Below are 27,233 nucleotides of genomic sequence, written 5' to 3'. Positions count from 1 at the left end.
GACTGTAAATTGTTTAAAAATGAAAAACAAATACATAAATAAATAATAATATACAGTATTTACATCTGGTCATTCACAATAGTAACAATGCTTCTTTAACCTGATATGCTCGTCTATACACATTTTAAATGCATCGGGATTCGAAAAGAACGCTCCCGAGAAGTGACGCAGGCAAATTACATCATCATTGGTTTAAGATAAAAACTTGTGAAATTACTACCAGTAGTTTTATGAAGAAAATCACAGGGCGAAAAACGTGCTTTGCTGGTGGAAAACATGCTGAATATTGTAGTGTACAATACACTAAAAATGACTTTATGCAATACAGTATAGGCTGATAAAAATCTACACCGTTGTGGGGAATAAAAGAACAACGTCAGATTATATTTAAAACGTATCCTTAATTAATTGGTAATTAAAAATGCATAGATCCTAGATGATAAATATTAGGTCAAGAATGATTTATGGTCATGTTTTTTCCTTTCTTGATGCAAATCAATAACTGTGTGCTGCAATATGCTTCACAAGCATATTATGACTTACTAGCTATTGACTGAAAGAATACACTAAATGAGCTCCACCCAACCATTATCTATATCGCTTATCCACACAAGGGTCGCGGGGCGTGCTGGAGCCTATCCCAGCTGTCTTCGGGCAGTAGGCGGAAGACACCCTGAATTGGTTGCCAGCCAATCGCAGGGCACGCTAAATGAGTTATCAGAGGATAACATTTCAATAAATAAGTTCCCATAGTCAAATGTTTTTACATTTTAAATTTTTTTTTAACTGTGTAATTTGTGGAGTGTGTTTGTGTTTTGTACATTTATTACATGTTGGATAGGATGTAACTTTATTTTTCAGACACAAAACCATGGATTTAGATGTTTGTGAAAGATGACCAAACGTATGTGTCTATATAAAATGTGTGGAAATTTGGGGATACTTTTGGGCATATAGAAAAGATGCATGTTTGTAAGGTAGCCATAATGAAGAAATCGTGATGCTCACACTTAGTCACCATAGAAAGACTCTGAAATTACTTAAATATTTGACTTCATACCTCCAAGGGGTCGAAAGAATCTTGAAGATCATCAGCAAAGTCACTTGGGCTTTTCCTAAGAGTCTGGTCAGCCAGCAGCATGTTGTCATTGTAAGAAGAAACAAACTTAAAGTCACTGGTTCTCGAACCTGTTGTCAAGTAGGCGTCATAGTTGTACGTGCTGCGTAAAGTTCCTGTGCCATCAACATCTGCGTAATTAGGAGGGAGATATGCGCTGGGGATGGCAACGGCTCCATCAAACAACAGTCTGGGCTTTCTCCTGCGACAAAACCTCACACCCAGGATGATGATGATGAAGGTCAAGAAGAAGGTGGACACGGACACCAGTGCGATGATCAGGTAAGAGGTCAGCTTGGAATTCTTCTCGTCATAAGAAATGTCCTTCAGTTCTGGCACCTCAGACAAGTTATCCGAAATCAGTAAACACATGGAGCAGGTGGCAGAGAGGGGGGGCTGTCCGTTATCTTTCACGGCCACAATCAGGTTTTGTTTCATACTGTCAGTCTCAGAAATGTCCCGCTGGGTCCTGATCTCTCCACTGTGGAGACCAATGGTGAAAAGTCCCGGATCTGTGGACTTGACAATATGATAGGAGAGCCAGGCATTCTGTCCGGAGTCGGCATCCACCGCTATCACTTTGGACACCACAGAGCCTCCGTGTGCAGCTTTGGGGACCAGCTCGGTCATGAAGGAGTTGTCCTCCGGGGCGGGGTACAGGATCTGAGGAGAGTTGTCATTCACGTCTGATATGAACACACTGACGCTCACGTTACTGCTTAGCGGAGGAGAACCGTTGTCTCTGGCCACGATGTGGACTTGAAAGCTCCTCAAGTGTTCGTAATCAAACGACCTGACAGCGTGGATCACCCCCGTGTCTCCGTTAACAGACACATAGGATGACACCGCGGCACCGTTCACTTCAGAAGGTAACAGAGAATAAATCACGGTGCCATTCTGTCTCCAGTCGGGGTCTTGAGCACTAACAGAACATAAAGTGGAGCCAGCTTTGTTATTTTCACTCACATATGCACTGTAGGCCTGTTCTTCAAACACAGGTGGGTTGTCGTTGATGTCTGCTACAGACAAGTGAACACTTTTCGAGGAGGACAGAGGAGGCGAGCCCTCGTCAGTGGCACTTATTGTAATGTTGTAATCAGACACTAGTTCACGATCAAGTTGGCCAGTGGTCACCAGAGAATAATAGTTTTTGATAGAAGGAACTAATTTGAAGGGAACATTTTGTTGAATGGAGCAGCGGACCTGTCCGTTCTGCTCGGAGTCTCTGTCCTGCACATTAATGATGCCCACCTCTGTACCAGGTGACACATTTTCTGCCACTGAATTAGACAGTGATTTTAAATTGATTACAGGCGCGTTGTCATTTACATCAGTAAGGTCAATGATTAATGTTGAATAAGACACTAAGCCAAGACCATCTTTAGCACTTACTTGCATTTCATAAGATGGCACTTTCTCATAATCAACAACACCAGTCACTCTCACATCTCCTGTCTTGGAATGTAAAGTAAAGACATTATTAATGTCATCAGAAACATGGTCAAACGCATATGTGATTTCACTATTTATTCCTTCATCTGCATCACTTGCACTCACTCTGATGACCAAGGTGTAAAGAGGAGAGTTTTCAGGCAGATCTGCTTTATAGACTGTCTGACTAAACACTGGTACATTATCATTAGCATCCAGCACAGTGACGTGAATGACTACTGTTCCTGATCTCTGAGGAGAGCCGCCATCATATGCGGTCAGCAAAAGCATGATGTCCTTTTTATCTTCCCTATCTAAATCTTTGTCCAAGACCAATTCACAATAGTTTCGTCCACCGGGTTTATTATTTACATTTAATTTGAAGTGATCATTCTGCTGCAAAATGTAGCTTTGAACAGCATTTTCTCCAATGTCTGCATCGTGTGCTTCTCCAAGAAGAAAACGCTCACCCTTGTCTGCCGATTCTCGAATTTCTAATTTCAGCACGTCTTCGTTAAACTGTGGTGAATTATCATTGATATCAAGAACACGGATGCTAATACGGTGCAGTTCTAATGGATTTTCAAGAACAAATTCCAGTTTTAAAACACACGATGCCTTTTTGCCACAAAGCCCCTCTCTGTCAATCCTTTCCTGAACAATCAAGTCACCCGTGTTGAGGTTGAAACCGCAGTGTTGTACGTTGTCATCCTCAGGATCAATGCGTGCTTTGCGAGCAGACAACTGGCCCACATTTAGTCCCAAATCCTTGGCAATATTCCCGATTATAGATCCACGTTTCAGTTCCTCTGGGATAGCGTAACTCGCGTCACCATTTATGGTGTGGATAAAAAAGAAAAAAAAAGCGAGGCCGTAGTCAAACAGCGCAGATCTTTTGTTCTCCATTCCACTTAAAAACTGTGTGAGAGTCACTTCCAATGTGACGAGATGTGTAATGATGTTAATTCAATCGTCCCTTAATATATATCCAGCTTCCGACACAGCACTTAGAGATATTTAGGCCAGAGCTCCGAAAAATAAAAATGGTGTGCGTGTCGACGTGAATGGGTGGGAAACTGAGCAGTGTTTGTTCATGAGAGCATACTGACATCTAGAGTGCATTTATAGACACAACACCCAGTTGTTGTTCATAAATCTTACAGAATAATCCTAAACATCATGAGTACAAACTGTTCATATATTTAGAAAACACATATTTTATAGGTTTTGGTAAACATTACACGTACAAACATTACACGTGAAAAGGAAGTATATTTTACAAAGTAAGTTAACTTAAAGTAAACTATGTTTCGTAATAAGATTGTTTATTTTCTAAAATACAAAACAGAAATCGGTGAAAAAGCTGTCATGTAGAAATAAGTTCGACTATATTCAGCGCCATGGACAGAGAGGGAGGCAGCGCATTGGTATTCAAAACAACCAGATTTATCAATGTGAGCAAGAATTGTCGTACATAAGTTTCTCAAGCAAAAACGAAACGACATTCACGAAGACTTTTTAACGAATAAACCAAGTCAATGGTTATAATGATAACGATATAATGAGAAAATTCTATTTAGAAAATGTAATAAACATTTCTTCTCAGTTATGACACACCTACTAAATGTGCGTCTATAAATTCTGTGGAGAGGTTTTGAAAAAATCACATTTTCGTTAATGCAATGTCCGAAGTGCCTTAACACTCGGCATACTGTACATGGACTAATCCGAATATTAGCTTTTTATTTATTTATTTATTTTTTCAGAAAATGTACCTCTAAATTTACTGTTAGTCTGTGTAGACATCAGTTGCTATCATGTCAAAAAATAATATCATTCAAAAGGTTGTTCCAACAGCTGGTAGATAAATATGCCATTAAGAAATATATATTTCTTCTCAAAAGATGATTGAAGTGGTTTGTTGAGGTTAAATCAACATACACAATGTATATCATGTGAAAAATTGAGAATGAGATAAACAGCTGAGGTAGGTGGAAATAGAAAGTGCATACATCGCTGTTAAATTAAAGTGATTTATGAATTATTCCAATAAACATTCATGTATGGCCCAAAAATTGTAAGAGCTTTGCTTGGAATGACTGTATACACAAGAATGGCTGAGCCATGCAGAGCCTAAAAAAAGAACATACACGAAACAGATGGCTTACGAATCTGACAAATCAGTACAGCGCTTTTGCATGCAGGGGCATCAGAAAATATTGCAAGGCCAAGATGTGCAGAACTGACGTACTCATAATCCAAAAATAAATAAAAATGTAATTAGAATGTAGTACCCTGATAATTTGATTTTTTTTGTTTATGATGTAAATTTACCAATCCATATATTTGTTTCATTGCTATAATATTAAAACAAAAGTACAATCGGAATGCAGGAATGTTTTAATTTTTAAGCAGACACTGAACGTCTCAGTGAAGTATGATTTTAGTTTTCTGGACTTGTTTAGCCATGTGTCAATTGGCCATGAACCGCCAATCACAGTCAAATAAGGCGGAAACTGTTAAACTATTGTACGTATAGGGCGAGTCTAAAAGAGATGAGGGATCAAAGAGGCATATACGTAACGAGAGTAGTATGGAAAGTTTGAAGCTTTATTTTGGACTTCATTTGATTGACTTCCACATTATTTTAACCAACATTGTATAGCTTCATAATATGTATTAAATGTTGCCCACTTGACATCCATTACAGCCTGATCATCCTGGATGAAGCGCTAGACATTCCCGCAGCAGTCTCGAGTTGTCGCAGTCACAAAAGTGGTCAGCTACTTGTTATTATTCACGGGAGAAAAGAAACCCATATACTGAACTTATTTACGATGGTCTGTTTTTGATTGTTTGTTTTTTAAACTTTGTTTAAAATCTTTGTATATGAAGAGGGGTCTGTTCACTTTTATTAAACACTTCAAAAGTTATATGAAGTTTTGTTGCCTCTTTCATCAACTACGGTACATCAATTAAACAGTATCCACTCCTTAAAAAGACAATGACACAAAGTGTTTTTAAAAATGCAATAATACTGTATAAGCCAATAGAGCTTTTATTTGACTGAGATCCAAATTCTGTGTGCCAACGGTAGATGCATAAGGCATGTGTTAAGTATTGTAGTTAAAACGATTAGTTAACAGTCCAAAAATGCACGTCTCAATAACAAAGGTGTTTATCCCCATTTAATTGTACAACTTCAGTCCTTGCTGCGTCCTGCATGACACTAAAACATTAAAAGAATATATCAAAGGAGTAAACTCAAAACACTTGCAAAAAAAAGATGAAATTTACACAATTGCAAATTCACCAAATATTCAACGTCAGTAGTCAGTAGTGTGTCCAAACCCATATTGCATACGTTATTAAATTAGGTTATTCTCATAAGAATCCAAAGGAAAACCACACAATTTCAATGATGATAATTTGATCATTAAATTCTTTTAGAAATTGTGATTGAAACTTTAGACAAGTTTGAATGGAAACCCAAATGCGTGGTAGTAGACTAAAACAAAATGCTGTGCATCATTTACTCAATTTTATTTTCGGCGAGTGGTTGCACAAAGTAAAATGAACTGAATCCAGATATTTTTGAAAGTCAACTATACATATACTTTAAAAATGTATCTAGATGCAGATGATTTTATTGTGTGCAACCACCTGACGAAATATAATTGAGTAAATTCAACCATCATTTTTGTCGGTGTACATGACTGAATTATTAAAATTTGATCATTAAGCATTACAAAAAAAATTGCTGCCAGCCAGAGCAATAAAATTAAATGATGATCAAACACATAGCTTGTAACTCATTCAGTGCAAGGACATATTTATGTCGTGACTTACAAATATGTCTTGGGGATTGAATGAGTTAATCAATTAATATTTATTTAACTCATTCACTGCCAAGGAGATATGTATTTGTCTTTTCACAGTCCAGCCATTCAATCCCAGGAATGTATGTATACGTATATTTTTAAACATTTTTTAAAACTTTACGGTAAAAGAAGGTCTGAAAATGTCTGCCACTGAATGAGTTAATACGCAAAAGGAGGGGCATGGGTTTTGACATTTGAAAAGCTGCCTACCTCAAGAGGGTCGAATGAATCGTGAAGTTCATCAACAAAGTCACTGGAACTTTTCTTCAGAGTCTGGTCAGCAGGCAGCGTGTTGTCATTGTAAGACGATACAAACTTAAAGTCACTGGTTCTCGAACCTGTTGTCAAGTAGGCGTCATAGTTGTAGGTGCTGCGTAAAGTTCCTGTGCCATCAACATCTGCGTAATTAGGAGGGAGATATGCGCTGGGGATGGCAACGGCTCCATCAAACAACAGTCTGGGCTTTCTCCTCTGACAAAACCTCACACTGAGGACGATGATGATGAAGGTCAGGAAGAAGGTGGACACGGACACCAGCGCGATGATCAGGTAAGAGGTCAGCTTGGAATTCTTCTCGTCATAAGAAATGTCCTTCAGCTCTGGCACCTCAGCCAAGTTATCCGAAATCACTAAACACATGGAGCAGGTGGCAGAGAGTGGGGGCTGTCCGTTATCTTTCACGGCCACAATCAGGTTTTGTTTCATACTGTCAGTCTCAGAAATGTCCCGCTGGGTCCTGATCTCTCCACTGTGGAGACCAATGGTGAAAAGTCCTGGATCTGCGGACTTGACAATATGATAGGACAGCCAGGCGTTCTGTCCAGAGTCGGCGTCCACCGCTATCACTTTGGACACCACAGAGCCTCCGTGTGCAGCTTTGGGGACAAGCTCGGTCATGAAGGAGTTGCCCTCTGGGGCAGGGTACAGGATCTGAGGAGAGTTGTCATTCACGTCCGATATGAACACACTGACGCTCACATTGCTGCTTAGCGGAGGAGAACCGTTGTCTCTGGCCATGACGTGGACTTGAAAGCTCCTCAAGTGTTCGTAATCAAACGACCTGACAGCGTGGATCACCCCCGTGTCTCCGTTAACAGACACATATGAGGACACCGGGGCACCGTTCACTTCAGCAGGTAACAGAGAATAAATCACAGTGCCGTTCTGTCTCCAGTCAAGGTCATGTGCACTAACCAAACATAAAGTGGAGCCAGCTTTGTTATTTTCACTCACATATTCGCTGTAATACTGTTCCTCAAACACAGGCGGGTTGTCATTGACGTCTGCTACCGACAAGTGAACACTTTTCGAGGAGGACAGAGGAGGAGAGCCCTCGTCAGTGGCAGTGATCGTAATGTTGTAATCAGAGACCAATTCACGGTCAATTTGACCGGTAGTCACGAGTGAATAATAGTTTTTTATAGAAGGAACTAACTTGAAGGGAACGTTTTGTTGAATGGAGCAGCGGACCTGTCCGTTCTCCTCTGAATCTCTGTCCAGCACATTTACAATGCCCACCTCAGTACCAGGCGTCACGCTCTCTGCTACTGGATTAGACAATGATTTTAGTTGTATTATAGGAGTGTTATCATTCACATCAGTGATGTCAATCACAACTTTACAATGTGATGAAAGTCCATAACCGTCTTTAGCATCCACCCGCATTTCATATTTGGAATTACTCTCAAAGTCAAGTGACCCTATTACTTTAATCTCACCAGTTTTACTGTCGATCGAGAATACTTTTTTAGCCTTTTCTGCAATGCGACTAAAATCATAAGTTATTTCACCGTTGACGCCATCGTCTGCATCCGTTGCACTCACTGTGGCAACAACAGTTTCCAACGCTGTGTTTTCAGGCAGGCTGGCCTTGTAAACATCGAGACCGAACACTGGGGCGTTATCATTTGCATCAAGCACAGTGACGTGAACTAGGGCCGTTCCTGATCTTTTCGGAGAGCCTCCATCACTGGCGGTGAACACCACACTTAAATCATGCTCTGTTTCACGGTCAAGCTCTTTGTCTAACACCAATTCAACATTCTTTGATCCATCAGAATTTTCTCGTACTGATAAAATGAAGTGTGCATTGTTTTGCAAGAAATACTGTTTAACAGAATTTTGCCCAATGTCGGCGTCATCTGCTTCATTCACACGATATCGAGTTCCTTTGACGGCGGATTCATGTATTTCCAGCTTTATTTCATCCTTTGGAAAGACGGGGGAATTGTCATTCACATCCAGAACGAGTACCGTAATACGATGCATCTCCAGCGGGCTTTCTAAGACCAATTCATATTTTAGCATACAAGTTAAGGTTTCTCCGCACAGCTCCTCTCTGTCGATTCTCTCCCGAATCACAAAATTACCCGTTTTGACATCAATGTCGCAGTAACGCACATCCTCATTAACAGTATCAATTCGGGCCTTACGAGAGATCAGTGCCCGTCCTTCCAGTCCGAGGTCCTTGGCAATGTTCCCAATAATGGATCCGGGTCTCATCTCCTCCGGAACAGAATAGCTGATCTGTGCAATGGTGGTGTCGGCAAAAAGAACAAAGCCGTAGAAAGAGACTACGAACAGATGAGCTTGACGATCCATTTTTAATTTCCAAAAATAAGCACTATAAATTCCGGCTAGCCGCTCAGAAAAAGAACACTCCTTAAAATAAGTCCATGTATTCCAGAAACAATAGCTGGACTGGTTCTTGATGGTTGAATCACGCCTGCTTCATGTGGAAAAAAAACACCTAAAACTCACAGCCTCATATCTACGAGTATAGAGCGACATCTTGAGTCTACTTTGAAAATACCACACAGAAAAAATGTAAGCCCATTAAAAAAAAGATGCTATGTGATTTTGTTCTCTCTCCTGTACATAGTAGATAAAGAGCGGCAACATAAATGAGCACCATGGACAGCAAGCCACCCCCCTCCGACTAAATGCACGTTTAAAGAAACATTTATGATGCAAGAATAAGGAGTTGTGGACGCTTTGTTGGTCTACTAAGAAGTCTTCCCAAACACACCAAATAAAAACATGCTCAATGACTGAAAAATGAAATAAAATTTAAAAAAGTACTTGTTTAGGTAAAGGAAAAGGGTCATTAATCGATTGAAATTATTACTTGTGTTGTCAAATTGTGCATTTCAAGCAAAGCAAGCTTAGTCTCTTATTAGGCCAACTCCAAAATGCTCTCATCAAACAAAACAAATACTACAAAATCAACACAAATACGATCACTGTTTGATTACAATAAATCAACATTATTTGTGCTGTTGTTATGAAAGACTTAACTATTTTAGAGCTGTTTGAGTGTGAAAAGCTTACAATTTTAAATTAACCTGAATCAGTGACAATAACAAGGAGAAGTAGAACGTTTCTATTTCAAATATGCATTTCTTAATATAGAGGAAGTCAACCAAGCATATTTTCCCCCAGAATATGTTCTATGTAGGCCCACTAGTCTAAAGACGACGTTCTGATTAATATTGTGTGTGTGGAATATGAGAAATCAACCAACTTTTAGCTCTCAGGGGCGTCCATTTTGTCATTTCTGTCGACTGAAAATGACATTACAGTTGCTCAGGGCTTAGATAACGACCAATCATGGCTCAGCTTCAGAAAAATGGTGAGCTGTGATTGGTCATTACCTGAGCCCTGAGCAATTCAGTCATTTTCAGTTCACAGAAGTGACAAAATGGTCACCCCCTGAGATGGCTAAAAACGGGTGGATAATGCTCATGCTTAACTCATATTCCACACACGCAATATTAATCAGAATCCCTTGTTTCAGAGAGTCGGCCTGAATAGAACATATTCTGGAAAAAAATATATGTTTGGGTTGACTTCCCTTTAAAGACAAAACACATTCAGAGTAAAAGAGCACATCACACTGCACTGAAGAATGACCATGCATGTTGCTTTGGAACATGGGCACAAATAGATACGCATTAAATTTTCTGAATGAACAAGCTTGTTTGTAACAGCATATTCTACTGCTGATGGACTTTAAAATGTTGATTGTAAAAGTGTACCCTACCTCTGGCGAGTCATGCAGCTGATCGAAAACCTCTGCAAAGTCACTTGGGCTTTTCCTCAGGGTCTGGTCAGCAGGCAGCGTGTTGTCATTGTAAGAAGAAACAAACTTAAAGTCACTGGTTCTCGAACCTGTTGTCAAGTAGGCGTCATAGTTGTAGGTGCTGCGTAAAGTTCCTGTGCCATCAACATCTGCGTAATTAGGAGGGAGATATGCGCTGGGGATGGCAACGGCTCCATCAAACAACAGTCTGGGCTTTCTCCTCTGACAAAACCTCACACTGAGGACGATGATGATGAAGGTCAGGAAGAAGGTGGAGACGGACACCAGCGCGATGATCAGGTAAGAGGTTAGCTTGGAATTCTTGTCGTCATAAGAAATGTCCTTCAGTTCTGGCACCTCAGCCAAGTTATCGGAAATCAGTAAATACATGGAGCAGGTGGCAGAGAGCGGGGGCTGTCCGTTATCTTTCACGGCCACAATCAGGTTCTGTTTCATGCTGTCAGACTCCAAAATGTCTCGCTGGGTCCTGATCTCTCCGCTGTGGATACCAATGGTGAAAAGTCCCGGATCTGTGGACTTGAGAATATGATAGGACAGCCAGGCATTTTGTCCGGAGTCGGCGTCCACCGCTATCACTTTGGACACAACAGAGCCTCCGTGTGCAGCTTTGGGGACCAGCTCGGTCATGAAGGAGTTACCCTGCAGGGCAGGGTACAGGATCTGAGGAGAGTTGTCATTCACGTCCGATATGAACACACTGATGCTCACGTTGCTACTCAGCGGAGGAGAACCGTTGTCTCTGGCCATGACATGGACTTGAAAACTCCTCAAGTGCTCGTAATCAAACGACCTGACAGCGTGGATCACTCCCGTGTCTCCGTTAACAGACACATATGAGGACACCGGGGCACCCTTCACTTCAGAAGGTAACAGAGAATAAATCACGGTGCCATTCTGTCTCCAGTCGGGGTCTTGAGCACTAACAGAACATAAAGTGGAGCCAGCTTCGTTATTTTCACTCACATATGCGCTGTAGGACTGTTCCTCAAACACAGGTGGGTTGTCGTTGATGTCTGCTAAAGACAAGCGAAAACTTTTCGAGGAGGACAGAGGAGGAGAGCCCCCGTCAGTGGCACTGATTGTAATGTTGTAATCAGACACTAGTTCACGGTCAAGTTGTCCAGTAGTCACCACAGAATAATAGTTTTTAATAGAAGGAACTAACTTAAAAGGGACGTTTTGTTGGATGGAGCAGCTTACCTGTCCATTCTTTTCAGAGTCTCTGTCCTGCACATTAATGATGCCCACCTCTACAGCTGGTGACACATTCTCTGCTACAGGATTGGTCAATGACATTAAATTGATCACAGGAGCGTTGTCATTTACATCAATAATATCTATTAAAACTTTGGCATAGGAAGTCAGTCCCAAACCATCTTTAGCTTCCACTTTAATTTCAAAAGAAACTATTTCTTCGAAATCAACCAAACCAGTTACTTTAATTTCCCCAGTTGTGGGATCAATAGCAAATACACTGCTTTCGTCAGATACATGGCCGAAGTCATACGTCACATCTCCATTCACTCCTTCATCTGCATCAGTAGCGCTAACATTAATTACTGTTGTATCTGGAGGAGAATTTTCAGTCAGGCTGGCTTTATAAACGGCCTGGCTGAACACTGGAGCGTTATCATTAGCATCCAGCACAGTGACGTGAATGACGACTGTGCCTGATCTATGAGGAGAGCCACCATCTAACGCTGTGAGAAGCAAATTCATCTCACTTTGCTTTTCGCGGTCTAATTTATTTTCCAAGACTAGCTCAACTTTATTATTGTCAACAGCGAGAATAAAGTTGTCATTTTTTTGCAGAATATATCGTTGAACAGCATTTTGTCCTATATCTGCATCATGAGCCTCCTCAATTGAAAAACGACTCCCCCTTTCTGCAGACTCTCTTATTTCCATTTCAATCAAACTGTTTTTAAATTTTGGAGCGTTGTCATTTGCATCTTGAATGTGGAGATTTATGCGATGAAGCTCAAGAGGATTTTCTAACACCAGATCCATTTTAATAATGCAAGATGTTTTTTTCCCGCAAAGGCTTTCTCTGTCAATTCTCTCCGAAGTCATCAACTCACCGGTGCTCAGATTAATCTCACAATACTGCTTACGTGTCCCTGCAATATTTACACGGGCATTTCGTGAAGAAATCGTCCTCGGCTCAGCACCAAGGTCTTTGGCTATATTTCCAACAACCGTCAGGCGTTTCATCTCCTCGGGAAGAGAATAGCTCAGATCTCCGTACACGACTTGCACCGTAACAAAGAAGCCAGATAGAACGATCAGACGACACTTTGAGAATCCAAGATGTGCCATCTTGACAAAACCTGCTCAAACGGGTCAGAAGAAAAAAATATATTCCACACCGGTTCACGTCCCACACGCTTAAGTATATCCACGCAATTGTCCAGTTTTAACCACCCTCAGCAGAACAATGCAGTCATAAGCGTGAGAGAGAATGGTTCGCGTTACACGGGTCAACAGCGACACCAGGAGTCGACTTTTATCATTGTCAAAAAGTCCAAATAAAGATGTCATGTCATGTCATCTTCCAAACCGCTTATCCTATACAGGGTCGCGGGGAGTTGCTCGAGCCTATGAGCCGTTGATGGGCGAAGACAGACTACAACCCGAACTGGTTGCCAGCCAGTCGCCGGGCACACATAGACACTGTCACTGAGCGGGAATCGATCCCACGCTGCCCGCACACAACTCAGGCGTGTGTACCACTACACTATCAGTGGACCTCCAAATAAAGGTGAACATGTCAAATGAAGTTTATGGGAGCAATCATTTGAAAAACGTAGTGCCATGTGTGATAATCCATCAATGCTATTAAGTTATCAAATTCTATTTTGACTCCAGTTCGGCAAATAACTACAATTATGATTATAATCAAACAACCACACCATAATTTAACAAAACAGTAAGAACAAGCAAGAAACTTGCAATAGCTCTGTGATCGAAACTACAATATCATGTTCAAGCACCATGGACAGCTGCATCCATCTTTGCAAAGAAAAGAGTCACAAAGTAACAGGATACAGGAACGTTTCATGGCCAGTATATGCAGCAAAAACAAACAAACAAACAGAAACAACAAAATAAGCTGAGTGTGAATAACACAAAAACAGACAATTGCAACTCTGATTATCTTGAACATCACAGTGGGTTCAACAGGCGACTTCACACCATTCAAAATAAAACTCAGTTGAAGCCACATTTTGAAGAAAATTGTTAGAGCAAAACCGATCATGCAAGAAGTAAAAGTAAAGGTAAAATATTTCAATATTAAATTTATTACAATTATTTATTGGAACTAAGCATGGAAATTATTCTCAGCAGTCACTTTCAAACTGCTTAATCAACTGGAAATCAAAACGGTAATCTACACTATCACAGAGCAAGTATCCAGATTTCCACAGCTCCCACAAGCACAATTCAGCAATGAACACAACTTTTATTATCCTTCCATTTTCTACATACTGTATCTTTTGCACATTAATCGATAGTAACTGAAACCTATCCCAGCTGACTTCGCCAATCAACAACTATTCACACCCACATTCCCACCTATAGGCAATTTAGAGTCTCAATTAACATAACATGCATGTTTTGAGGATGTAAGGGGAAAGTGGAGTACCAAGAAAAAGCCCATGCAAGAACAGGGACAACATGCAAATTCCACACAGATGTTCCAATAAACATTTGAATCCGGATGTGTCATATTCATTCAGAGATGTATGTGATTTTTTTCCACACTTCCAAGATACATGTAAAAAAGCATTTCTAATAGCTATGCTAACGGTCCCATCGATAATACAAGGAGTCAAGCTATGTCAGCATGTAAATAGTTACGTTGAAAGGACTAAGTATTCAGTATTGATGCTACAGTTCCCACGCAAACTGTTTCCTTTGAAAGTAGGTCCAAGAATCCAGGAAAAACAATGTCAGTGCAATATCGCCTTGATGTCAGCCTTCCTACAACTCATCAAAATAGTTTGAATAACTAATTTGTAGCAGAAGTAAAACACGGAGCATGTACAAAAGGACCAATTCTAAAAACAAAAACATTAAAATAAAGTGGATGAAACAATGGTTTTGGGAGTGGCACAAAGGTGGCTCAAAACTTGTCTTAGTCTAAGGATAATTTAAACAGCAGTTCATCTGAATAGTTCATTTTATGTCTGCTGGGATAAGGTCCAGCTTTCGGTGACTGAGGATTTGGTAACGACTGAATGCATAGCACAAAGTGGTCTTCCTGTTCAGCACTGTTACTGCAAACAGATATTAAAATAGAGGATCTGATGTGTCTTAATAATTTGTCAACATACAGTATATCCCTCACGACCAGTGTTCAAGCATGGGGGGAAAAGGGGACATTGATTGTGATATATTTTGCCGCAACAAATGGGAATCATTCATTGCCATTAAGGCATACTTGACTGATTACGTGTGACCACGTTCCACACTAACATATTGAGTGCAGCTTTGATATTGTGAATTTATGGAAGTGGTAGAAAAAGTACATAATAGTTACTTAATGAAAAAAACTTGTGAAATGGAAAATGCTCTAAATTAATTAAACGGGAGCGAGAACATGTGAAAAAGAAAAAACAGACAGAACACAGAACACAAAAGAATTTGCAGCAATCTTAAATGGAAAGAATCCTACCTCATCAGAGGACTCAAGATCTTCAAAAGGATCAGCAAAGTCAGATGGGCTTTTTCTAAGAGTCTGATCAGCAGGCAGCGTGTTGTCATTATAAGAAGAAACAAACTTAAAGTCACTGGTTCTCGAACCTGTTGTCAAGTAGGCGTCATAGTTGTAGGTGCTGCGTAAAGTTCCTGTGCCATCAACATCTGCGTAATTAGGAGGGAGATACGCGCTGGGGATGGCAACGGCTCCATCAAACAACAGTCTGGGCTTTCTCCTGCGACAAAACCTCACACTGAGGATGATGATGATGAAGGTCAGGAAGAAGACGGACACGGACACCAGCGCAATGATCAGGTAAGAGGTCAGCTTGGAATTCTTCTCGTCATAAGAAATGTCCTTCAGTTCTGGCACCTCAGCCAAGTTATCAGAAATCAGTAAATACATGGAGCAGGTGGCAGAGAGTGGGGGCTGTCCGTTATCTTTCACGGTCACAATCAGGTTCTGTTTCATGCTGTCAGACTCCAAAATGTCCCGCTGGGTCCTGATCTCTCCACTGTGGAGACCAATGGTGAAAAGTCCCGGATCTGTGGACTTGACAATATGATAGGACAGCCAGGCGTTCTGTCCGGAGTCGGCGTCCACCGCTATCACTTTAGACACCACAGAGCCTCCGTGAGCAGCTTTGGGGACCAGCTCGGTCATGAAGGAGTTGCCCTCCGGGGCGGGGTACAGGATCTGAGGAGAGTTGTCATTTATGTCCGATATGAACACACTGACGCTCACGTTGCTGCTCAGCGGAGGAGAACCGTTGTCTCTGGCCATGAGATGGACTTGAAAGCTCCTCAAGTGTTCGTAATCAAATGACCTGATAGCGTGGATCACTCCCGTGTCTCCGTTAACAGACACATATGAGGACACCGGGGCACCCTTCACTTCAGAAGGTACCAGAGAATAAATCACGGTGCCGTTCTGTCTCCAGTCGGGGTCTTGAGCACTAACAGAACATAAAGTGGAGCCAGCTTTGTTATTTTCACTCACGTATGCGCTGTAGGACTGTTCCTCAAACACAGGTGGGTTGTCGTTGATGTCTGCTACAGACAAGTGAACACTTTTCGAGGAGGACAGAGGAGGAGAGCCCTCATCAGTGGCACTAATTGTAATGTTGTAATCAGACACTAGTTCACGGTCCAGTTGGCCAGTGGTCACCAGAGAATAGTAATTTTTGATAGAAGGAACTAATTTGAAGGGGACATTTTCTTGAATGGAGCAGTGGACCTTCCCATTCTTCTCAGAGTCTCTGTCCTGCACGTTAATGATGCCCACCTCTGTACCAGGTGATACATTCTCTGCCACTGCGTTAGACAGTGACTTTAAATTAATTACAGGACCATTATCATTTACATCAGTAACATCTATTATAATTTTACAATAGGATGTCAGTCCCAAACCATCTTTTGCTTCAACACTCATCTCATACGACGTTTTCTCTTCAAAATCAAGTAAATGTGTTACTCTAATTACACCTGTAGTGGGCTCAATAGAAAATGCATTAATATTATTGTCTGAGACATGGCCAAAGTCATACGTTACATCTCCATTCACTCCTTCATCAGCATCAGTAGCACTAACATTAATCACTGTTGTATCTGGAGGAGAATTTTCAGGCAAACTGGCTTTATAAATGGCCTGGCTGAACACTGGAGCGTTATCATTAGCATCCAGGACAGTGACATGTATGACGACTGTGCCTGATCTCTGAGGAGAGCCGCCATCTAAAGCTGTCAGAAGCAAATTCATCTCACTTTGCTTCTCTCGGTCGAGCTTATTTTCAAGAACGAGTTCAACCTTGTTGTTATCAACGGCAAGAATAAAGTTGTCATTTCTTTGCAGAATGTATCTTTGAACAGCATTTTGGCCTATATCTGCATCATGAGCCCCCTGAATTGAAAAACGACTCCCCCTTTCTGCAGACTCTCTTATTTCCATTTCAATCAAATTCTTTTTGAATTTTGGATAGTTGTCATTTACATCTTGTATATGAAAATTGATGCGATGAAGTTCCAGGGGATTTTCCAACACCAGATCCAATTTTGTCACACATGACGGTTTTTTGTCACAAAGGCTTTCCCTGTCCATTGTCTCCGCTGTGATCAAGTCCCCCGTGCTCAGATCAATCTCAAAATACTGCTTACGTGTCCCTTCAACATCAATACGAGCATTTCGTGCAGACAATGCCCTCGGATCCACACTCAGATCTTTTGCTACATTTCCAACAACAGACGAGCGTTTCATCTCCTCTGGAAGAGAATAGCTCAAATCTCCATCAACGAGACGCATCTGAGCAACGACGAACAAAACATACATCAGACGGCGAAGAGAGAAATCCTCGACTCTCATGTTGACAGAAATAATCCGAATTGTGTTCAATTTCTTGTCCAGATAACAAAATCCAATGCTTCACACACTTGCTAACTCCACACTGGTCGACACAAAAATATGCTCAACGTTGGAATCATCCGCAGAAAAACAAAGCAACCACAATTCGTTGCCGCAAGAGACAGACTGGGTGTGGGTTTGCGTTACACAAGCCAACAGCGACACCAAGAGTCCATTTTCATCAACAGCAGAAATTGCAAGAACATGAAACTCATTCCTCAAGTATAAACAAACCTTTAATGAATGTCTTTGTGTCCTACATTAGTCAATGACAAGTGTAACGTGTAAAATGTCTTGACACTTCTGCTGTATGTCTTTTATCAAATTATCTATAGTCTTCAGTTTTTGAAGTATTCCGCCACATGCACATGGACTAATATAATGTATTGAAACTGCGTGAGTTAATCTTATGCAATGTGCCGTGTTCTGTTACACTCCGTATTTTATCTGGAATGTGGATAAAATAATCTCAAACGCAATGTAAAAGCAGTGCGTATATCAAACGGTTTAATATGCCCTGCTATAGTTACTCCTATATATTGTAATTGAAATATGTTTAATTTTAAGATAATCATTTTTTTCAGGATTCCTGCAAACAAAATGAAAGTACAGTCCAGTTGCAACTTGGTATTTCAGCACCACGGAGAGTGTCATTGTGTTTTTGCCGCTTTTTAAGGCCTTAATACAAAAGAAGAAAAAGAAAAAAGGGCTCTAAATTGTTCTCACCGAGACCTACATTTTCCCATGGACAGTAAGTCACAAAAAGCCAAGACAAGGACATTATTTTCGAAGTCGAAAACACACATATACCATAATTCTAACACGCATATATGTTTAAACATAACTGAAGATGCAACTGGTTAAGATTGAGAATTAAGTAAAACTACAATCAAAATAAGAACACAAAATTAGATCAGTATTCCAATTCTATAATCAGAACATACACTGAGGATGACAACTACATAGTTTAAAAGTCAATACAATACTTTGCAAAACAATGTAACAAGACATTTCACTTTTACCCCTGGATTGAGAGCACAAACTGAGGATGGCTAAAACAGATACACGCACACAATTTCAAAATATCAAAACAGGATAAATAAATAAATGAATAAATAAATAAACAAGGGCGGCACGGTGTTCGACTGGTTAGCACGTCCGCCTCACAGTTCAGAGGTCATGGGTTCGATCCCGGCTCCGGCCTCCCTGTGTGGAGTTTGCATGTTCTCCCCGTGCCTGCGTGGGTTTTCTCCGGGTACTCCGGTTTCCTCCCACATTCCAAAAACATGCATGGTAAGTTGATTGGACTGTCTAAATTGCCCCTAGGTGTGATTGTGAGTGAGGATGTTTGTCTCTGTGTGCCCTGCGATTGACTGGCAACCAGTTCAGGGTGTCCCCCGCCTACTGCCCAAAGACAGCTGGGATAGGCTCCAGCACGCCCCGCGACCCTTGTGAGGATAAGCGGTACAGATAATGGATGGATAAATAAATGAATAAATAAATAACCACACGTTAATATATGGATCATAAGACTTACAGTGTATGTTCCTTTTTATTTACTATGACCCCACCACTACCATCACACACACACACACACACACACACACACATACCCCCACACACACACACACACACACACACACACACCCACACACCCGCACACCCCCACACACCTACACACACACACACACACACACACACCCACCCCCATACACACTCACACACACACACACACACACACACACACACCCACACATACACACACACGCACACAACTAATAGTAACAGAGCAGATGGGCGCAGCGCAAATACACGGACATCTAACCTAGACGTAGATGGAGTGAAACTAGGGAGAACACTACTTATTTAAATAAAACTGTATTCCACAATAATGTTACATTCCTTTCGGCGGTTTTACAGTGTCTGACAGTTAAACTTCCTTCGAGATGTTTTTATGGACCATACTAAAAAAATCGAACGTTGACCACCAAGCGGCAAGGAAAAAAGCAAAGAGGAATGTAAAGAAAGGAAAGAAAAACGAATATGAAACATTGAATCAATGTGATTACTTAAAAAAGACGCCTACCTTTTCAATCGCATTGATTTCTTCAAAAGGATCAGCAAAGTCACTTGGGCTTTTCATCAGAGTCTGGTCAGCCGGCAGCGTGTTGTCATTGTAAGAAGACACAAACTTAAAGTCACTGGTTCTCGAACCCGTTGTCAAGTAGGCGTCATAGTTGTAGGTGCTGCGTAAAGTTCCTGTGCCGTCAACATCTGTGTAATTAGGAGGGAGATACGCGCTGGGGATGGCAACTGCTCCATCAAACAACAGTCTGGGCTTTCTCCTGTGACAAAACCTCACACCCAGGATGATGATGATGAAGGTCAGGAAGAAGGTGGACACGGACACCAGTGCGATGATCAGGTAAGAGGTCAGCTTGGAATTCTTCTCGTCATAAGAAATGTCCTTCAGCTCTGGCACCTCAGCCAAGTTATCCGAAATCAGTAAACACATGGAGCAGGTGGCAGAGAGTGGGGGCTGTCCGTTATCTTTCACAGCCACAATCAGGTTCTGTTTCATGCTGTCGGACTCCGAAATGTCCCGCTGGGTCCTGATCTCCCCACTATGGAGCCCAATGGTGAAAAGTCCCGGATCTGTGGACTTGACAATATGATAGGACAGCCAGGCATTCTGTCCGGAGTCGGCGTCCACCGCTATCACTTTGGAAACCACAGAGCCTCCGTGTGCAGCTTTGGGGACCAGCTCGGTCATGAAGGAGTTGCCCTCCGGGGCGGGGTACAAGATCTGAGGAGAGTTGTCATTCACGTCCGATATGAACACACTGATGCTCACGTTGCTGCTCAGCGGAGGAGAGCCGTTGTCTCTGGCCATGACGTGGACTTGAAAGCTCCTCAAGTGTTCGTAGTCAAACGACCTTACAGAGTGGATCGCCCCCGTGTCTCCGTTAACAGACACATAGGAGGACACCGGGGCACCGTTCACTTCAGCAGGTACCAGAGAATAAATCACGGTGCCGTTCTGTCTCCAGTCAGGGTCTTGAGCACTAACAGAACATAAAGTGGAGCCGGCTTTGTTGTTTTCACTCACATATGCACTGTAGGACTGTTCCTCAAACACAGGTGGGTTGTCATTGATATCTGCTACAGACAAGTGAACACTTTTCGAGGAGAACAGAGGAGGAGAGCCCTCGTCAGTGGCACTGATTGTAATGTTGTAATCAGACACTAGTTCACGGTCAAGTTGTCCAGTAGTCACCAGAGAATAATAGTTTTTAATAGAAGGAACTAACTTAAAAGGGACGTTTTTTTGAATGGAGCAGCTTACCTGTCCATTCTTTTCAGAGTCTCTGTCCTGCACATTAATAATGCCCACCTCTGTACCAGGTGATACATTCTCTGCCACCGAAGTCGACAGCGACTTTAAATTAATCACAGGGGCGTTGTCATTTACATCACTAACTTCTATTATGACTTTAGCATAGGAAGTCAGTCCTAAACCGTCTTTAGCTTGTACACTAATTTCAAATGAAATTCCTTCTTCAAAATCAACCAAACCAGTTATTGTAATTATACCCGTCAACGGATCAATAGAAAATATATTAACCTCATTATCAGATGGATTGCCAAAGTCATATGTTATATCCCCATTCACTCCTTCATCAGCATCAGTTGCACTAACATGAATCACTATTGTATCTGGAGGAGAATTTTCAGGCAGACTGGCTTTATAAATGGCCTGGCTAAACACTGGAGCATTATCATTAGCATCCAGCACAGTGACATGTATGACGACTGTGCCTGATCTCTGAGGAGAGCCGCCATCTAACGCTGTCAGAAGCAAATTCATTTCACTTTGCTTCTCTCGGTCGAGCTTATTTTCAAGAACGAGTTCAACCTTGTTGTTATCAACGGCAAGAATAAAGTTGTCATTTCTTTGCAGATTGTATCTTTGAACAGCATTTTGACCTATGTCGGCATCATGGGCCTTCTCGATGGAAAAACGACTGCCCTTTTCTGCTGACTCACTTATTTCCATTTCAATCAAATTATTTTTGAATTTTGGAGGGTTGTCATTTACATCTAGGATATGAAGACTCATGCGATGAAGCTCCAGAGGCTTTTCAAACACCAAATCCATTTTGATAAGACAAGAAGGTTTCTTCCCACAAAGATTCTCTCTATCTATTCTCTCTGCTGTGATCAAGTCCCCCGTGCTCAGATTAATCTTACAATACTGCTTCCGTGTCCCTTCAACATCAATACGAGCATTTCGTGCAGACAATGCCCTCGGATCCACCCCTAGATCTTGTGCTATATTTCCGACAACAGACGAACGTTTAATCTCCTCTGAGAGGGAAAAACTCAGATCTCCGTCGACGAGGCGCATCCGAGCAATGACGAACAAAACATACATAAGACGGTGAAAAGAGAATTCGTCGACTCCCATGTTGACAGAAATCCAAAATGTGTTCAATCTCCCAGTCCGACAATCCGTTGCTCCAAACAATTGCCAATTCGACGCTGGTCGACAAAAATATTCACAAGGTTCCAAACATCCGCAGAAAGACAAAGCAACAAGAATCCGTGCAGCGGGAGACTGACTGGGTGCGGGTTTGCGTTATGCAAGCCAACAGCGACGCCAAGAGTCCAGTTTAAAGCATTAAATTAAAAAATATCTTTAAAAATGCTCTTCACATTTTAATAAGCATTTAATCCAGGCCTTTATGACCTCTGCATTAGTCAACATGGAAAACACCAATGACAATGACCTTTCCCCAGCATCTCATTATTCAAACTAATTTAGTCTTCAGGTTTGGAAATAACACACCACAGTGCATTCACTCATTCATGGACTAATAAAATATGTTGCACCCGTTTCAGACGGTCATATCTCCTGGCGTGTGACATAAAAGAGTGTCAAAATATAAAGGCGGAGTATTTTATCTAATGTTGTAGAAACAATCGAATCAAATAAAAGTGCACTGTTCAAACCTGTTCCGAGTATGCAGCATGTCTGAAAACAAAATTAAAGTACTGTTCAGTCAGATAAATCTGAGCCTTTCAGCACCATGGACAGGTATAGAATGCTTGAGTCACGCTCGAGTGCATTAATAACACGAGCACAGGGGCTCTCATGCACCTTAAGGCCTGCTGTGTCCCATGGTCAATTAGTTACAAGAAGGCAAACAGATACACAAAAAATAATAATAATTATTATAACAATAATAATAATAATAATAATAATAATAATAATAATAATAATACGAAAACCTTTGTTTGTCATATTTTTAAACACGTGCAAAATGCATTTCAGTGTTAGAATTGAAGGAAAAATTAAAACTCGAATCAACTTAGCATAAAAACGACACAAAATTATATTTATTACAGGCGAAGAAAAAATGTCAATTTGAATATAAATAAAACAAAAGAAAAATAAATAAGAAATGCCACGACTGTTCGAAATAAACCGTGGCAAAAAGACACCGCTACGTGCGGGGTACAAACGAAAGAGCAAAGCAAAATATGAAGTAATTGCTCATTTTGCCACTAGTCTAATAATGGTGTTTTTTTTCTTTTTCCTAAAAGTCCACATTTATCGCGCATTTACGGTTTGCCATAATTGGAGCGGAACAATTTCTGGGAGGGGGAGGGGCAGGGGGAGATGTTGCATGCATTGCAGCATGTGCCTTTCAAAACAAAATGCTTATCTGAATGAACATGCTTGGTTATTATTTCTTTCTCAAGAAACAACTCAACTGGAATGACTGGCGTGGTCCTTTATAACTTTATCGCAAACGTGCATCCTTGCTCTATTGGGCAGAGTGCTATAATAGTAAAGTATAGTGCAGGAACGCAGTGAAAGTGCACCCGGAATGTAATCCACATGTGGGTGTTGAAATAAGCACAACAATACTTGTTTATTTGAAATAATAGGGTGAAAATGAAATTACAGTTTTATAGTTGAATATGTCTAAAAGAAATTTCCCTAGAACGCCTTTTACATATACCATAAGAAGACAAAAAAGAGGGTAATCAACAAAGGAAGGTTAAATCAAATTGAATTAATTGAATTATTTGTTTTTGAAGCACGTCCGTCTCACAGTTCAGAGGTCATGGGTTCAATCCCGGCCACGGCCTCCCTGTGTGGAGTTTGCATGTTCTCCCCGTGCCTGCGTGGGTTTCCTCCAGGTCCTCCGGTTTCCTCCCAGATTACATAAAAACATGTATGATAGGTTGATTGGAAACTCTAAATTGCCCCTAGGTGTGAGTGCGGATGTTAGTTTGTCTCTGTGTGCCCTGCGATTGGCTGGCAACCAATTCAAGGTGTCCCCCGCCTACTGCCCGAAGACAGCTGAGATAGGCTCCAGTACGCCCCGTGACCCTTGTGAGGAGACGCGGTATAGATAATGGATGGATGGATAATGGATGGATGGATTTGTTTTTGATAGTTGAGGGGTGGAAAGACTCTTACCTCTACAGTTGCGTCGAGATCTTCAAAAGGATCTACTAAGTCACTTGGACTTTTCCTCAGAGTCTGGCCAGTAGGCAGCGTGGTGTCATTGTAAGAAGAAACAAATTTAAAGTCACTGGTTCTCGAACCTGTTGTCAAGTAGGCGTCATAGTTGTAGGTGCTCCGTAAAGTTCCTGTGCCATCAACATCTGCGTAATTAGGAGGGAGATACGCGCTGGGGATGGCAACTGCTCCATCAAACAACAGTCTGGGCTTTCTCCTGCGACAAAACCTCACACCTAGGACAATGATGATGAAGGTCAGGAAGAAGGTGGACACGGACACCAGTGCGATGATCAGGTAAGAGGTCAGCTTGGAATTCTTCTCGTCATAAGAAATGTCCTTCAGCTCTGGCACCTCAGCCAAGTTATCCGAAATCAGTAAACACATGGAGCAGGTGGCAGAGAGCGGGGGCTGTCCATTATCTTTCACGGTCACAATCAGGTTCTGTTTCATGCTATCAGACTCCAAAATGTCCCGCTGGATCCTGATCTCTCCACTGTGGAGACCAATGGCGAAAAGTCCCGGATCTGTGGACTTGACAATATGATAGGACAGCCAGGCGTTCTGTCCGGAGTCAGCGTCGACCGCTATCACTTTGGTCACCACAGAGCCTCTGTGTGCAGATTTGGGGACCAGCTCAGTCATGAAGGAGTTGCCCTCCGGGGCAGGGTACAGGATCTGAGGAGGGTTGTCATTCACGTCCGATATGAACACACTGACGCTCACGTTGCTGCTCAGCGGAGGAGAACCGTTGTCTCTGGCCATGACGTGGACTTGAAAGCTCCTCAAGTGTTCGTAATCAAACGACCTGACAGCGTGGATCACCCCCGTGTCTCCGTTAACAGACACATATGAGGACACCGGGGCACCGTTTACTTCAGCAGGTAACAGGGAATAAATCACGGTGCCGTTCTGTCTCCAGTCGGGGTCTTGAGCACAAACAGAACATAAAGTGGAGCCAGCTTTGTTATTTTCATTCACATATGCGCTGTAGGACTGTTCTTCAAACGCAGGTGGGTTGTCGTTGGTGTCTGCTACAGACAAGTGAACACTTTTCGAGGAGGACAGAGGAGGAGAGCCCTCGTCAGTAGCACTGATTGTAATGTTGTAATCAGACACTAATTCACGGTCAAGTTGACCGGTAGTCACAAGTGAATAATAGTTTTTAATAGAAGGAACTAATTTAAAGGGGGCATTTTCTTGAATGGAGCAGTGGACCTTCCCATTCTTTTCAGAGTCTCTGTCCTGCACATTAATGATGCCCACCTCTGTTCCTGGTGATACATTCTCTGCCACTGAATTAGACAGTGACTTTAAATTGATCACAGGGGCGTTGTCGTTTACATCAGTGATATCTATTATGACTTTAGTGTACGATGTCAGCCCTAAACCATCTTTAGCTTCTACTCTCATTTCATACGAGGTTTTCTCTTCAAAATCAGTCACACCTGTTACTTTAACTTCACCTGTTGTGGGATCAATAAAAAATACATTAGCATTATTTCCAGATACGTGTCCAAAATCATATGTTACATCTCCATTCACTCCTTCATCCGCATCAGTAGCACTAACATTAATTACTATTGTATCTGGAGGAGAATTTTCAGGCAGGCTGGCTTTATAAACAGCCTTGTTGAACACTGGAGCGTTATCATTAGCATCCAGCACAGTGACGTGTATGACGACTGTGCCTGATCTCTGAGGAGAGCCACCATCTAAAGCTGTCAGAAGCAAATTCATCTCACTTTGCTTTTCACGGTCTAATTTATTTTCCAAGACAAGCTCAACTTTATTATTGTCAACAGCGAGAATAAAGTTGTCATTTTTTTGCAGAATATATCTTTGAACAGCATTTTGGCCTATGTCCGCATCATGGGCCTCCTCAATAGAAAAACGACTCCCTCTTTCAGTGGACTCACTTATTTCCATTTCAATTAAATTATTTTTGAAGTGCGGCGAGTTATCATTTACATCTTGAATGTGGAGACTCACGCGATGTAGTTCGAGAGGATTTTCCAAAACCAGATCCACTTTTACCACGCACGAGGGCTTCTTGTCACAAAGGATTTCTCTGTCGATTCTCTCCGCTATTATCAAATCTCCGGTGCTCAGATTCAAATCACAATAACGTCTGCGAGTGTCCTCGAAATCAATCCGAGTTTTTCGTGAAGATAATGTCCTCAGGTCCACTCCGAGATCTTTGGCTATATTTCCAATGGTAGACAAACGCTCTATTTCCTCTGGAAATGAAAAGCTGATATCTCCAAGAACGAGGGGCAGCGTCACAATAAAAGCTAAAATGCAGGCAATATGGCCCGGCGCTGAAATTCCTTTGTCTGTCATTGCTGCGGGTAAACTCACACATGCACAGGTCCTCATCCAGGTCTTCGAAATATGATTGTTAAAACCAAATTGTGCCAGATATCGAGAATCTACATTCAACTTCAACGACGACAACGAAACACGACAGAATGAATTTATTCTTGGAACGGGTGCAAGTCAATGGGTGGAGATTTGTGCGATTTCTGAGCTCACAGCGGCACCACGAGTCGTTTTTCGTTCTTTACAGCATCGTAATACTAACGAACATTATGTTAGCGAATTAAGTTAAAATATTTGCACATTGAATATACCGAATAATAGCTGAGGGTGGGGTGTGGCGGCGTCTTTAATTGCAGTCAATAATTCTAAAATAAAATATGCAAATCCAACAAAAATGTATCCTACAATATAAATGATCATCAAACTTCATTAAACATATGATGACATACGTTTTGTGGTTGCAATTATTACATTACATGGGAGTGAACATGATGTAAAATAATGACACTTGATGTAATCTGTAATATTAATATCCAATCCAACCTAATCGAATTTAATCCAATTTATTCATATAGCACATTAAAAAAACAATACAGTTACAAAATGCTGCATTGAATATCTGGTTGTGAAACCACAACCATTTAATAAATGAAAACATAAAATAGAATAAATACATGTACAATGAAAACAAATTAAATTAATTAATTTAATTAATAATAATTTATGTGATAATAGATAGCGTAAAA

The 27,233-nt window shown here is 41.4% G+C and overlaps 1 protein-coding gene across 1 annotated transcript in view; it reads right to left on the bottom strand.

Annotated features, from left to right (window-relative positions):
* Positions 1-26,598, bottom strand: part of LOC147151836 (protocadherin gamma-C5-like) — a 262,710-nt gene extending 236,112 nt beyond the window's left edge. Inside the window, exon 1 of the mRNA XM_086018745.1 lies at positions 24,124-26,598. Coding sequence (XP_085874871.1) covers positions 24,124-26,544 — 2,421 coding nt within the window. The 5' untranslated portion in view covers positions 26,545-26,598. The remainder of the gene's footprint in view (positions 1-24,123) is intronic.
* Positions 26,599-27,233: the final 635 nt, after the last annotated feature.

This window comes from Filicampus tigris, chromosome 2 (genome assembly GCF_054856515.1).
Source record: "Filicampus tigris isolate MCC_2025a chromosome 2, RoL_Ftig_1.0, whole genome shotgun sequence".
Classification (NCBI taxonomy): domain Eukaryota; kingdom Metazoa; phylum Chordata; class Actinopteri; order Syngnathiformes; family Syngnathidae; genus Filicampus; species Filicampus tigris.
The sequence above is the reverse complement of the archived record's forward strand: the minus strand, read 5'-3'. Positions and strand labels throughout refer to the sequence as shown.